Source organism: Sander vitreus, chromosome 4, assembly GCF_031162955.1.
Source record: "Sander vitreus isolate 19-12246 chromosome 4, sanVit1, whole genome shotgun sequence".
NCBI classification, from domain to species: domain Eukaryota; kingdom Metazoa; phylum Chordata; class Actinopteri; order Perciformes; family Percidae; genus Sander; species Sander vitreus.
Genome location: NC_135858.1, coordinates 7615068 through 7628439, shown reverse-complemented (window position 1 = coordinate 7628439; position 13372 = coordinate 7615068). Strand labels below are relative to the sequence as shown.

Genomic DNA, 13372 nt, shown 5'->3' with positions numbered 1-13372 from the left:
TCTCCTGGATGATAACAATATGTTATAAACCCATTTTAATGTTGCAGCTCTATTTCCTCATCCAAATAAAGATAGTTGCCAGAAATCAATCAATCAATCTATCAATCTATCTATCTATCTATCTATCTTTATCAATATGTTTAAATGAGTATTTGAGGATTCGCAAAATGTTGTTATATTCTTTAATGGTTGTTGAAATGGCATCTGGGATTTATCGTTCAGAAAAAAAGAATGCTGAGCTCTGTGACCTGAATGTAATGATTGCACATAGGAAGCACGAACTAGGGTTAACCTATCCAATTTTATTGGTGGAGCTAATGAATGGTGTAATTGCCTTGGAGCCTGTAAGACTGTATTTAGGGATTTATGCACCCTACAAAGCCGTGCATGGCTAGTGGCTGACAGCCGCAGCGTAGTTTCTGAGTTTACTATATATGGGCAAAGACAGGCAGAAGGAGAGCTGCACTCGCTTCCGTGTTTGTGTGATCAGGGAGTGCACAGCCGGAGGAGCTCAACTGTTTCATTCATTTGTAAAGAGTAACGTTAAGAAAGTGACCAGCAGGGAAAATGTCGCTTGAACTGAGTAAGTCTGTTTATTTTCAATGGCAACGGCGGAGAGATAATGCAATGAAACTCTTTTGTTTGGCGACATTATTCAGCGGATAGAGCGAGTCAGACAGGTAACGTTAGTCCGTAGCTAGCTAGCCTCGCCCATAGCTGCATGATTTTGACACTTCATTTTGCATACTAAAGACAAAATCCCGACGCGACGATTCATTCACATTTAATATACACCTGTGAGTGATACGCACGGGTTTGTTGTGGATATGCTCTGGCTCAAAATGCAGCACATTACAGACTGCTCATTTAAGTTAGCGTTAGCTAACGTTAGTTGAGCTAAAATCAGTCATAGAAAATAGTTGTGCTCACATCGCATTGTTATGACATGTCCAGACAGAGGCTGGATGATAGTCAGGAACTGCTGTTTGGGAAGTAGCTAACAGAAACATGGTTTGTGCCTGCTGAATAAGCATGAAGTAAAGAGTTTTTGGCTGCCATTTTTATGTCGAGCTGGTGGACATGAAAGCGAATATGCTCAATCAGAAATATAGATTTTAGAGCCAATGCGGAAACAGCTTTCTTGTTAGTGTAAGATTTAATGGGTTTCAGTTACTTCTCCCATTCTTCATGGTAAACAACAGCAGCGGATGGTTTTTGTTGGTGAATTTATGTATATAAAACTTCACCAAGGTAATTATAAGAGTGATGATGTAAGTTTTTATTTTATTTTTTTTATGTTAAAAGCGAAGAACCCAAACATTAACGTTACAGCTACAAAATAAAGCATCAACCATTCAGTTATCAGTAACTCTTGGAAACCTCTTGCCACAAAATGCCAAAAGAGATGAGGCACAATTTCAGGAAATGCATTTATATCTATTATTATTATTTTATTTATTTATTTATTTTTATATATATATATATATATATATATATATATATATATATATATATATTTTATTTTTTTTTGCACACAGGATAACATTTGTGTACAGTATTTCCTTTCCATGTGTCTTTCTACCATCTTTTTTTCAAAAAACAAACATCATCCAGGCAGTGCAAGAATTCAGGCTCTATTAACTCATGTAGCCCGAGATGTACAATGTAATGCTGTCTGTCAATCCCTTATTAAATAGTTCGGTTTAATGCTTTTTTTTTTTTTCAGTGTATGCTCATTTAAACTGAATTAACTTTAAATGCATTTCATTATCCGTCTGCCTGTCATGTCTACTTTTTTTTAGAACATGTATTCGCCAGTCTCCCACAGATGGAGAGGGGAGTTGCAAAAGTGATTGGCGGTGATCCCAAAGGCAACAACTTCCTGTATACCAATGGGAAGTGTGTCATCATCAGGAACATTGAAGTAATGTTCATCTTTTTTAAAAGCCATATTTAACAAGTGTTGCATGTTATTTATTTATCCAAATTTGGGTCTTGTTATGGCCATTATTCATATTAGTCATGATGACATTTTACTCACAGATTACAGTGAATTGCTTTGATTGGATTGAATTCTGTGAGTCCAATTTTTTTTTTTTTTTTTAAAGAGTAAAGCAACACAGATCCTCGAGAGCATCTGTGTTAGGTGTGGTCACAAGTGTGCTCTTAGTGCACTTCAATGTCCAGTCGGCATAATGTCGGTTTGCGTTGGTTGAAATTATACTGCTCAGTCTCTGCCAACACTTGCAAGCTGTCTGTTGCATATAAATGGTTTCGCATGGTTAGAATTTTGCACTTCCTTACATTGAACTATTTCTAGGATAATTGTACAAGTCATCCTCAACAAGAAGTCATAACAAGTACAACAGCATCCCCGCTACCTGCTGCTTGATAGATCATTGATCATTCGCCACCTGCACCATGCCACCACATAGAACATGGGTCAAATGGAGCGCGGCATCTGTTGCACCTGTAACGACACCTATGGGTGATGTCAGGGTGTATTGAACACTGAGTTTAACAGCAAGGTGATGCCTTCAAACACCGGAGGTTAGCAAAAATAAGATTTTGAGCTGGTATTCAATTGTTCTTTAACCAGGAAGCAGTTGAACAAAATCTAATGAAGATTTTTAAGCGACAGTTTGGGCAACAAGATTTTTGGGGGCATTTTTAGGCCTTTGATAGGACAGTTTAAGACGTGTAAGGGGAGAGAGATGGGGGATGACATGCAGCAAAGGGGCGTGTGTGTCTTGAAAATAAGGTCTAGGTTAACAAATGAAACAGAATTCTTCCATTTGACTAATTTAGGAGGGAACTGCCTAATGTGTCAGTCGTAGACCTGCTGATGTCTCACATTTCCTGTCTTTTACAGAATCCGGCTATTGCAGACATTTACACTGAACATGCCCATACAGTTACTGTTGCCAAGTATGCCCCCAGTGGATACTACATTGCATCTGGAGGTAAACCACCCACTGATGAATACATGTCAACAAATGTGTGTATAGTTACCACAGTAATGGTAATACTATAATAAATTGTTTTTAAATCCTTTTAGATGCATCAGGAAAGATCCGTATCTGGGACACCACCCAGAAGGAGCACATTCTCAAGTACGAGTACACCCCTATTTCAGGCAAGATCAAGGACATTGCATGGACTGAGGATAGCAAGAGGATTGCTGTTGTTGGGGACGGACGAGAGAAGTGAGTATGAGGGGTTGTTAACCTCATTAAACTCAGAGCAGCATGACCAGCTCTCATGAGAAGCTTCTTCACTGGACACAAGTCCATTGTTTTCTTTTAGATAATTTTATGTTTAACATTACAAGTTGGTGTTTGGATTGAATTGTATCTTAATTATTATTGATTGTCTTGCTTGATGTCATATTGTACAAAATGGAATTGTTGTGCAGTGAATGCTATTTACTGTACATCACTGTTAAGCAGTAAAGACACATTCAGTCCTCCAGCACACTGCTTGTCTTATCAAATATGTTGGGCAACTGTCCATCAATACAATTGTGAAAAACAAAACAAAAACATAGCATTATTAATATTTTAGTGAGACTGTCGATATGAAGCAATATTCTGCATAAGGTGTGTGTATGTGTGTGTATATATATATATATATATATATATATATATATATATATATATATATATATATATATATATATATATATATATATATATATATATATATAAAAATAATTTTTTTCATCCTGGGAGACTTGTGGATATTTTTTGTTGTTTTTATTCCTCTCTCAGACCTCACAGAAACCCGAAACGATTGTATGCATGTTTATCTCTTGCTGTAGGTTTGGAGCTGTGTTCCTGTGGGACTCTGGCTCCTCAGTGGGGGAAGTTTCTGGCCATGCCAAATTAATCAACAGTGTTGACATAAGGCAGAAACGCCCTTACCGCCTTGCCACTGCCAGTGATGACACCTGTGGGTCCTTCTTCGAGGGGCCGCCCTTCAAGTTCAAGTTCACATTACGAGTGAGTTGCAGAGATAACATTTGCTTCTTATTTTTTTTTTTTTTCTCCCCGTAGGCCTTTTGTGCAGCTTTTGGAAAGGGGCATTTGGGTTTTAAACTTGGAGCCAAGCTTATTTTGCTGGACCTATCAGATTAACCGAAGGCTAAAAGCCCTCTTCAGCTTGCAGTCTTGGTAGGAACAAAATATTGGCCTTCAACAAATGCAGACATAGTAGTGGATTAAGGAATTTCTCTGTGACTTTGAACCAGCTGTCTTATTTGTAATGCCCATTGGTCATCTCAAGTCTGTCACACCCTGGTGGTTTTTGACAGTGTTGCCTTGTTTGTCTGTTACGTAACCCACTTCCTCCGTCATTTCTTGGAGAATGTGTGAGCCACATTCTGAAAGCAGACCTTCCCTGCTAGAAACATGTAATAGACTTTTGATCACTAAATGTTGTCCTCTACTTAAAAATCCTTGTGGTCTGTTTTTAGATTTCAGTCTGCAGTTGTGCTATACTTTTATAAGGTAAACCATTATTTAATGCTGACCTCAATTGTGATAGTTGCGTGTCTCATCTCAGCCCTGATGGTCTAAAATGAGGAAGGACTATGCATGTCTGTCTGTCAGAGAACGAGAAATGTTTATTTTTTTCCACTTTCAAGTTTGACTTATGTGACACATGTTATGAAGTATGTCATGCCATATACGATGATAGATTGAAAGTCAAACACTGTGCCAAATAAAATACAAATATATAGAGTGTATTTTAATGTGCACAATCTTTCTTAATGGATAATTTTCCTCTATTGTTTTTCCCTTCTGTCTTCCCGGTGACTGCTAAAGGATCACAGCCAGTTTGTCAACTGTGTTCGTTTCTCTCCAGATGGAAGTCGGTTTGTCACAGCTGGCGCTGATGGCCAGGTGAGTTATCATCTTACACCAGGCTTACCAGGTGTGGCCATGTGACCATGTCAACATTTTTTGACTTTTTTTTTTTTTAAAGTAAGATTACCTTTTGTTAAAATAATCTAAGTAACTATCACTATGATGTTTACAGAAATAATAAAAATAATCTATCTCAACCTAAGTGGCAGGTTTTTAAAGAGAAAGAATCACAAAAATGTAGTTGTGTACAAAAAGAAATGTTCCTCGTCTTCCTAATGAGTATTATTTCCCACAGATATTTGTCTATGATGGAACAAATGGTGAGCGTGTTTGCTCACTGGGTGGAGAGAAGGCCCACAAAGGAGGAGTATATGCTGTAAGTTTTTATATATATGAAAAAAGAATACACCACATTCAGTATATGGTGGTTGGCTAGATGGGTTTTGTTTATCAGAAGAGCTAGTATTAGTAATAATAATTCTTTGTCTAGATAGCGTTGGTGTTTCTGTCATTGAGTAAACATTGATCGGGCACTTGAACAGTCTTCAAACACAACATTTGCAACTTGGGTTACATGCATATTAATATCGTCATTCTTTCAATGCCCCTGTGCTTTAAATCCTCCAGGTCAGCTGGAGCCCTGACAGTTCCCAACTGATCTCTGCCTCAGGGGACAAGACGGTGAAACTCTGGGATGTTGGTGCAGGTATGGCCGTCACCACCTTCAACCTGGGCACTGATGTGACAGACCAGCAGCTGGGCTGCCTGTGGCAGAAAGACCACCTCCTCACCATCTCCTTGTCGGGATACATCAACTACTTGGACAAGAACAACCCTGGCCGGCCCATACGCACCATCAAGGTCAGACTCTTTACCTGGATAGATAGAGTTTCTTGATAATGATGATAAAACCTTGTGTTAAAGTTCATATTACCTTCTTTTTTTAAGTGGGGAAAACATTTGAAAAAAATGGCTGCTTTTAATCTTGTTGCTGAAAACCTGTTAATATTGAAGATAAATAACCAGAATTTTGCAAATGTGTATTGGCATTTGTGGAAAATAAAATTTTATATATATATATATATATATATATATATATATATATATATATATATATATATATATATATATATATATATATATATATATATATATATATATATATATATATATAAATAAAAATTTCTCATTCAACCAACTTCCACCCCCTCAAAATGTCAGCGTGTAGTGGACTGACTCAGCCACAAGACTAGATTTGATGTATTAAAGTGTATTTTATGTATAATATTCTACATTAACTGTTCTTATGTGCCCTTTTTATAAGTAAATCTGAAAACATGTATTTGTTCATCCTACAGGGTCACAGCAAATCCATCCAGTGTCTGACAGTTCACAAAAAGGACGGGCGACCATACATCTACTCAGGGAGTCACGATGGACACATTAATATCCTTTCATTGATTTAAAAAGTGCTCTTTATTACTGTATGTAGATTACCTTTGATCATTTAAAACTGCTCTGGCAGATGTTGTTTTTAATCTTTTCTCTTAGTGGCTTCACTTTTGCACTTCATTGCCACTTTCCTGCAATGTAAACTATCCATGTCTACAGTAGATTTTTTTTTTTTGTCCCCTTAACAAATGCCTCACATTACTGGGATGCAGAAACTGGAGAGAACGACTGCTTCTCGGGGAAGGGCCACAGCAACCAGGTGAGCAAGATGGTGACCGACAAAGCCAACGAGCTGGTGACATGCAGCATGGATGATACACTGCGCTACACCAACATCAACAAGACGGAGTACAGGTAGGGTTCATTACGTGTTGCTGGGCAGATAACAGCTATGGTATGAACTTAGTGGGGATTGTGTTGTTCTGCATTTTGTCTAGTAAAAATAATGTAAGTCAGTCTTTGCAGGGCAGTGGTCTGGGAGAAAACACTTAAGTTTTGAATTAAGCTTTATTATGACTGTTGGTGATCTGTTCCTTTTTAATATTGTTACTTCACTGTCACAAATGTATGGGTAGAACATGTATTTATACACATTTCTTTGTCATTCACAATACCAAGAAAAATGTTTTGACATGTATCAAAGTGAATGTTTTAATAGTACATGCATGGAAAATGGCATTTCAAAAAATTAAATATAAAAATGAACTGATGTACAGTCCAACACTAGGATTATCATAGCCTGTATGTTGTTATTATTATTATTATGTCCATTTATATGTTAACATTTTTAAGTCTTAGATGTCATTGGAATATCTGTCCTTGTACCTTAAACTTAATATTGGCTTTCAGGATTCCATTTAGGGTCCTCTTCTAAATGTTACAATGCCTAGTTATCATATAAATAACCCTAACCGGTGGTTTTCAGTGCCTCTGATGTGGTGAAGATGGATTTCCAGCCTAAAAGTGTGTCTGTAGCAGCAGGAGGGCTGTCCCTGGCTGTGTGCATTGGACAGGTAAAGCCTTTACCTCGCTTAGTTCAATGTCTCCCCTGTGAACACATTTTTTTTGCATTTTCAAGGTTTCATATCACCCACCCATTATTTTAACCCTCTAAAGTTTTGGTGTCTTAATATTGGTGGCATCACTCCTCATCTCTTGCTTTTTCTAGATTGTCTTGCTGAAAGATAAGAAGAAAGTCTTCACATTGGACAATCTTGACTATGAACCAGAGGTTGGAGCTATCCACCCTGGGGGCACCACTGCTGTTGTGGGCGGAGCAGTAAGTGGAAATTTTAGATCTCACCAAACATGAGATTAGTCCGCTTCGCTGTTTTTGAGAAAATGCTTTTTGAGTTCATGGAAGGGAAAAAAAAAATCAGCATTTCTTGGTGTGTAACCATTACAGGAAATGACACTCTTCATCACACACCTATTTTTTTTTCCTTAGGATGGAAAAATCCGTCTGTACTCCATTCAGGGCAACACTCTGAAGGACCAGGGTAAAACTATCGAGGCTAAAGGGGCGATCACAGACATGGCCTACTCTAATGATGGAGCCTATCTGGCTGCCATAGATGATAAGAAAGTTGCCACAACTTTTACTGTGGCTGACGGCTACTCGGTAAACATTTGTCTGTCTTATGTATATTTTGTGGATTGCTGAATATCCAGTGTCTATAGCGGTTTTATATAAATTATAGTCATTGTCTCTTTTAAAAAAAAATAAAATAAAAAATTCTTATTTTTTTTCACCAGGTCAAAGATGAGTTTTACGGACACCATGCCAGAACTGTGGCTTTGGCCTGGTCGCCTGACAATGAGCACTTTGCGACTAGTGGGATGGACATGATGGTGTTTATCTGGACAGTTGGTGATCCGGACAACAGGATTAAGCTCGCAGGTAGGCCATACACATGCACGTGTGCATTCAGTTATGCCTGGCATGCACACAGGTATACACAGATGTGGAAGTTGCTCTGTTTGAGCTATATAAATCCACTTTGCAACAATTTCCAGACATGCAAAATAAAAGGCAACAGGACATTTTGAGCTGAGATAAATCATGCATTTAGTGCATGTAGCTGGGCTTAAAGTAACAGCAATTGTGGTTTATTACTATTGCAGAGACTCCTCGAGCAGCTACCTTGTCAGAAATAAAACTGAAAAGCAACCCGTGTATTTGTTCATAGTGCAGCCAAACAAGCTCAAGTTGTTTGGATAAATGAGTCATTAAAAATGACGTGATGCCTTGATTTAGTGTCATGCTGTGCAAGAAGTTTTCCACACACCAGAAAAGCACAGTGAAGTTGGTGACTTTGCTGTGTAGTTGGAGGCATGGGGTCTGTAGCAGCAGTAGGAAACTGAGATTGAAATGTTATTGTAAGGACATCAGCCTCAGTGTTTCCTGTTTCAACAGTAGGATTACATGCATGTATCATTTCCTATGAAGCCAGCATTGGAATAGTGGACTCTGCCACTAATGATGAAAATAATGTAGAGAGGTTCTTACAGAATATAAATACATAAAATGGCTATTGCATTAAAATGCTGACAATAAATTGTATCAAAAAACAGGGTTTGATTTTATAAAGATCAAGAATTATAACTTGACAAAATGACATAGCTCAGTATGTATGGATTGTTGAACAAATGTATTTTTGCTGCAAATATTAGTATTTTAATGTAATACTTTTCTCTGCCAAAGACCTTTTTGTAACAAGGTTGTTTGATGCTTTGATGTCTGCAGACACTCACCGGTTGCACCATGTTAGTGGCCTGGCCTGGGTCAATGAGCACACTCTAGTCACCACCTCCCACGATGCCAGCATCAAGCAGTGGACTGTTAAATACTGAGCTGCAAGCAGACAAACATCCAGATCTCCAGGGACAAGGACTACTGTAGAATTCAATCTTTCCTTCTTTTTTTCATTTTTTTTAACTGTATTTTCACTATCTACATGGTGTTCTATGCTGTCTTTAAACATCTGAATTGTAAATTGATAAGGCTGGGGAAAGCGCCCATAAAAAAATAATCCAAGACACGTCTCTTTCATGCGGATAACCTCAATTTACACAGAGACAAATATTTGATATATATGATGTAACCACGAGTTCTTTTACATCTCTTTAAGCTTGATGGACCCACAGTAATATTTGTAACCTCAACATTCCATAGGTAATAGCTTTCACTCAGTTTAAACCAAAATCCTTGTTTATGGTTTGGCTCAATGCATCCTAACTTAATGGATAAACTAAAAGCGAGTTTCTTGTTTCTTTTTTTTAAATCAACAAAATCATGTTTGAAAGAAATGAAACCTTTTGGTTTTAAAGGGCTGGGTGTTTTGCTTTGTCTTAGGTTTCATGCTTTTATGTTTCACAATTCTTACTGTTGGACTCGGGAGCAATAATGGGAACTGAAAGAACAGTATGTATACAATCAAGATGCTGTCTGTTTAGTTGAAGGTCCCGTGTTGATGCTGTGTTTTTGTTTGGGCCCACTATGCTTGTCGCACTTACTTGTTTCCCCATGTCTTTATGCATCTCCTTCCAAGGTGGAAGTAATTCATGAATAATAATAATAATAAAAACTTTTTATGCATTTTCTCTTTTCATATATGCTCTTTCTACTTGTCAAACACATTTATGTGCAGATTGTCTAGTGGGAATCTTCATCACCGTTACATGGCATTCAGACACACACCAATGTTACCAGTAGGGTTCCCTCTTAAAGGTCCTATGACATGCTGCTTTTTGGATGCTTTTATATAGACCTTACTGGTCTGCTAATACTGTATTGGCCTTGACCAACTGCCTGACTGTCTCTTTCTTATGGGCGGGCCGAGTTCTCTGGGCGGACAAAGCAGAGTAAGGGGAGGTAACCTTGCCCCCTTATGACCTCATAAGGGGGACATTCCAGATTGGCCCATCTGAGCTTTCATTTTCAAAGGCAGAGCAGGATACCCAGGGCTCGGTTTACACCTATCGCAATTTCTAGCCACTGGGGGACCATAGGCAGGCTGGGGGAACTCATATTAATGTTAAAACACTTCATAGTGAAATTTTCATGCCATGGGACCTTTTTAAATGTGCTGACACACCAAGCCGATAATCGGCAATTGGACAGTCTGGCGAGGTCAGTGACTTGAGTTTGGTGTGTCCCGTGCCGTCGTCCGTCGGCCTTCATTTTGGCTGATTTAACATGTATAATCGGCGGGGCGGGCACTGCCGGCAGTCGGACTCAAATGACCCATCTGATTGGTACAGTGCTAATCCGGGAGCGGAATGAGCGTGACTAGAGCCTCTCAAAATCTGACAAATCTTTTAAACTGACCTTTGTCGATCTGAAATGAAGACCGATTCAGCAACTGCATGGCCTATTTCTCGCTTTAAATGTTTTCAGAAACGCGTTTCGGTGAACTATTTTAGTACAATATAAGATCGTATTCTGAACAAGCCGCCATGACAGTCTGTCTTTGAATTAACGGAAAAACCAGACCCTCGTGACGCGTTCGTCCAATCAGCTGCCGGTAGACCGTATGTGTGGTCCACCTAGGCCCACCATGACACGTGACCACAACCATTACTGAGTGTGTTCACATACCCATCCAGGTTATGATCAGGTTCTTGGAGTATCCTGGTCATGTGTTGCACATGTAAACATCATATCCTGGTTTATAATATTTTACATAGTATAGGGTTTTAATTCTCTTTGTTACTGTCATGAATCAAATGAGAGAAGAGAGAGGTACATGGTAATTAACCTTTACGTAAGCCTAATAAAGTTAGTAGGTCTACCTTACCTACCAGGGCCATAACTTTATATTGAATGTCCTTGTCTGAGAAGCAGGGTGGTGATTCTAGGATCAGAATTTTAGGGGGGGGCTTAGCCCCTAATGAGAATGTGACACGGATGCAGTGCCTTGCAAAAGTGTTAACCCCCCCTGCTAAATCAGTAATTTCATTAGCTGATAATCTCTGAGCTAGCTACTGAACAAAAACATCAGCTAATGTTTTTTTGACACTATGATGGAACTAAACCTGACACTTTATAAGTCTCAGTAATAACGACCAATTGGACACAATGTTCTAACATTCAGCAATTGTAGTGGCAGTAGTCTGGCACAACCACCTCCAATTGACCAATGCTACGTTTCTGTTAACCCTTTCCTTGATAGGGTTTCAGGTGCATAGCATCAGCGACAGCCACACAGGATATTAAACCTGTTTCAAGCCCTTTGAACTTGTAATTGTTTGTCCTCTGTCACTAACTATCTGTCACGTTTTTTGTAAATAAAAAAAAATAAATTGTTTTTTATTATTATAATTTTAAGGGGGGCTGAGATGAAATTTAGGGGTGCTTGAGCCCCCCTAAAAAGGGTCTAAAATCGCCAATGCTGAGAAGGCAGTGAACCTAGTGCTAAATGTTGCTGCTTTGCAAATGGACCTTACATTAGGGTCTACCCTTCTTACCTCAGGCTCTAATGTTGGAAATGTTTATATGCCAGTCTTCAATTTACAACACAACTCATTTATAACCGTTCTATACAAAAATACTTTGACTTACCTTCATCTAGACTCAGAGTAGAACACAGGAAAACAAACTGAATTAATATTATCCTACACAAGCTGTCCAACATAAATGATAATTAACACAGCCATTTCTTTCTTGTATCTTTAGAGAATTCTGTAACATGCAAGTGGTCAGAGTGTATTCTCAAGTCCAGTTTCTTTCCAGTCCTGCTGCTCCAGGGAGGAGGAGGAAAATAGGGGGCCGTATTTCTCTCACAATATTTATGCACACAGTTTGCTCCTAAAAAAACCAGATAAGGGTTATCTGAGGAGCCGTTCCTCACCCTCTGCTGCCACAGGTTAGTGGGTCAAACAATGATGTGCCTATTGGCTGACTCCACAGTATATATAACTTAACACTTTAATGCTTCTGTTAGAAGATGCAGTAGGTCATTTAACAAATTGCATGATTCCATCACCGTCATTTGTGTTGGAATGGAATAACTTGGCTGGGTTTGTCAGAGCAATCTGTAAGGAAATATAAAAGGTAAGTGGATCATACACACACTCATGCAGTTCACGTTGTAAGAGTAGCATAGCATATTGTGTTAGGTTTTAGATGTAGCCATACTATGATGAATAATGTGTCACTAATGTTTGTTACACTAAACCTGTTTCAGCCTGACCACCATGCATTTTGGAGTTAATCTCAAAAGGTTTCCAAACTAATAGTTACAATGTATTTAAGATAACAAAAGAGCATGTAAACATTTAAAGGGTTTTAATCGATGTTTACATGAAAATTACCCAAACTACATAAACAGGGATTTCACATGACAACAGTGATGCATTACATTGTGAACGTCTCCAGTAATTAAATGTTGTTTTTTCAAAACTTTGAGGGATTATTCAAAGTATAAATATACTGTTTGGACAAGCTGTTTAAGATTAAGTTATTTATTAACTTCACCATGCAGAATACAGTACATAGAGTAGATGATTGACTGATCAGAAATGAGGGTTGCCTCTTTTAGTAGCATTCTACACTGCCTTCAACCACTTTTGGTTCATGTCCAGCCACAGTAAATGAAGTTAGCCAGCTAGTTCTCATGTGATAATGGTTTTTTTTCATTATGTGCCTGCAGTTACTTTGGTTGTGTAATCTGCAAGAATAGCCTGATTTTGGACGGCGAAAATCTTGAGAGTGACTTGTAAGTTTTCTTTCTCTAATTGATTTCTTACAGAGTGAATTTTCCTTTGTTGTAAGAAGTACATTTAACACTTATGCTCTTTTAATTTTTCCACTCCTTCACAATAACTGGTGCGTACTGGTTCTTTTTAGGTGACACAGTGGAAGAGTCAATGTTTAACACAGCTGCTGACATCAGTTTTAAGGACCATGCACCACAGCTGAAAAAAATGATCTCTGAGATTAAACATATCAAGAACTTGAGCTATGGAAAGAACTTTGCAATGTTGACAGAATCAGTAGTAGATTGCCTTTTATTGACACATGGCACAAGGGCAGTAATACTTAACATACA

At 38.3% G+C, this 13372-nt stretch overlaps 1 protein-coding gene across 2 annotated transcripts; it reads left to right on the top strand.

Moving 5' to 3' along the window:
• Positions 1-450: 450 nt before the first annotated feature.
• wdr1 (WD repeat domain 1) lies at positions 451-9918 on the top strand. 2 transcript variants are annotated; one of them, XM_078247952.1, is made up of 15 exons: positions 451-583; positions 1803-1924; positions 2873-2963; positions 3059-3206; positions 3821-4001; positions 4827-4904; positions 5164-5244; positions 5496-5729; positions 6227-6316; positions 6520-6674; positions 7246-7333; positions 7489-7599; positions 7768-7941; positions 8076-8220; positions 9067-9918. In XM_078247952.1, the coding sequence occupies exons 1-15, from the start codon at positions 568-570 to the stop codon at positions 9171-9173; spliced, it is 1821 nt and encodes a 606-aa protein (XP_078104078.1). In that variant the 5' UTR covers positions 451-567; the 3' UTR covers positions 9174-9918. The 2 variants fall into 2 exon arrangements, with proteins under 2 accessions (XP_078104078.1, XP_078104079.1); XM_078247953.1 differs by having other exon boundaries at positions 6227-6319; positions 6523-6674.
• The last annotated feature ends 3454 nt before the right edge of the window (positions 9919-13372 follow it).

What these genes read in the sequence shown, in the direction of transcription:
- wdr1 (XM_078247952.1), top strand. An exon ending in ACAAAGGAGGAGTATATGCT is followed by an intron (nt 5,245 to 5,495) that starts GTAAGTTTTTAT and finishes TAAATCCTCCAG; the next exon opens with GTCAGCTGGAGCCCTGACAG. An exon ending in ATCAACAAGACGGAGTACAG is followed by an intron (nt 6,675 to 7,245) that starts GTAGGGTTCATT and finishes GGTGGTTTTCAG; the next exon opens with TGCCTCTGATGTGGTGAAGA.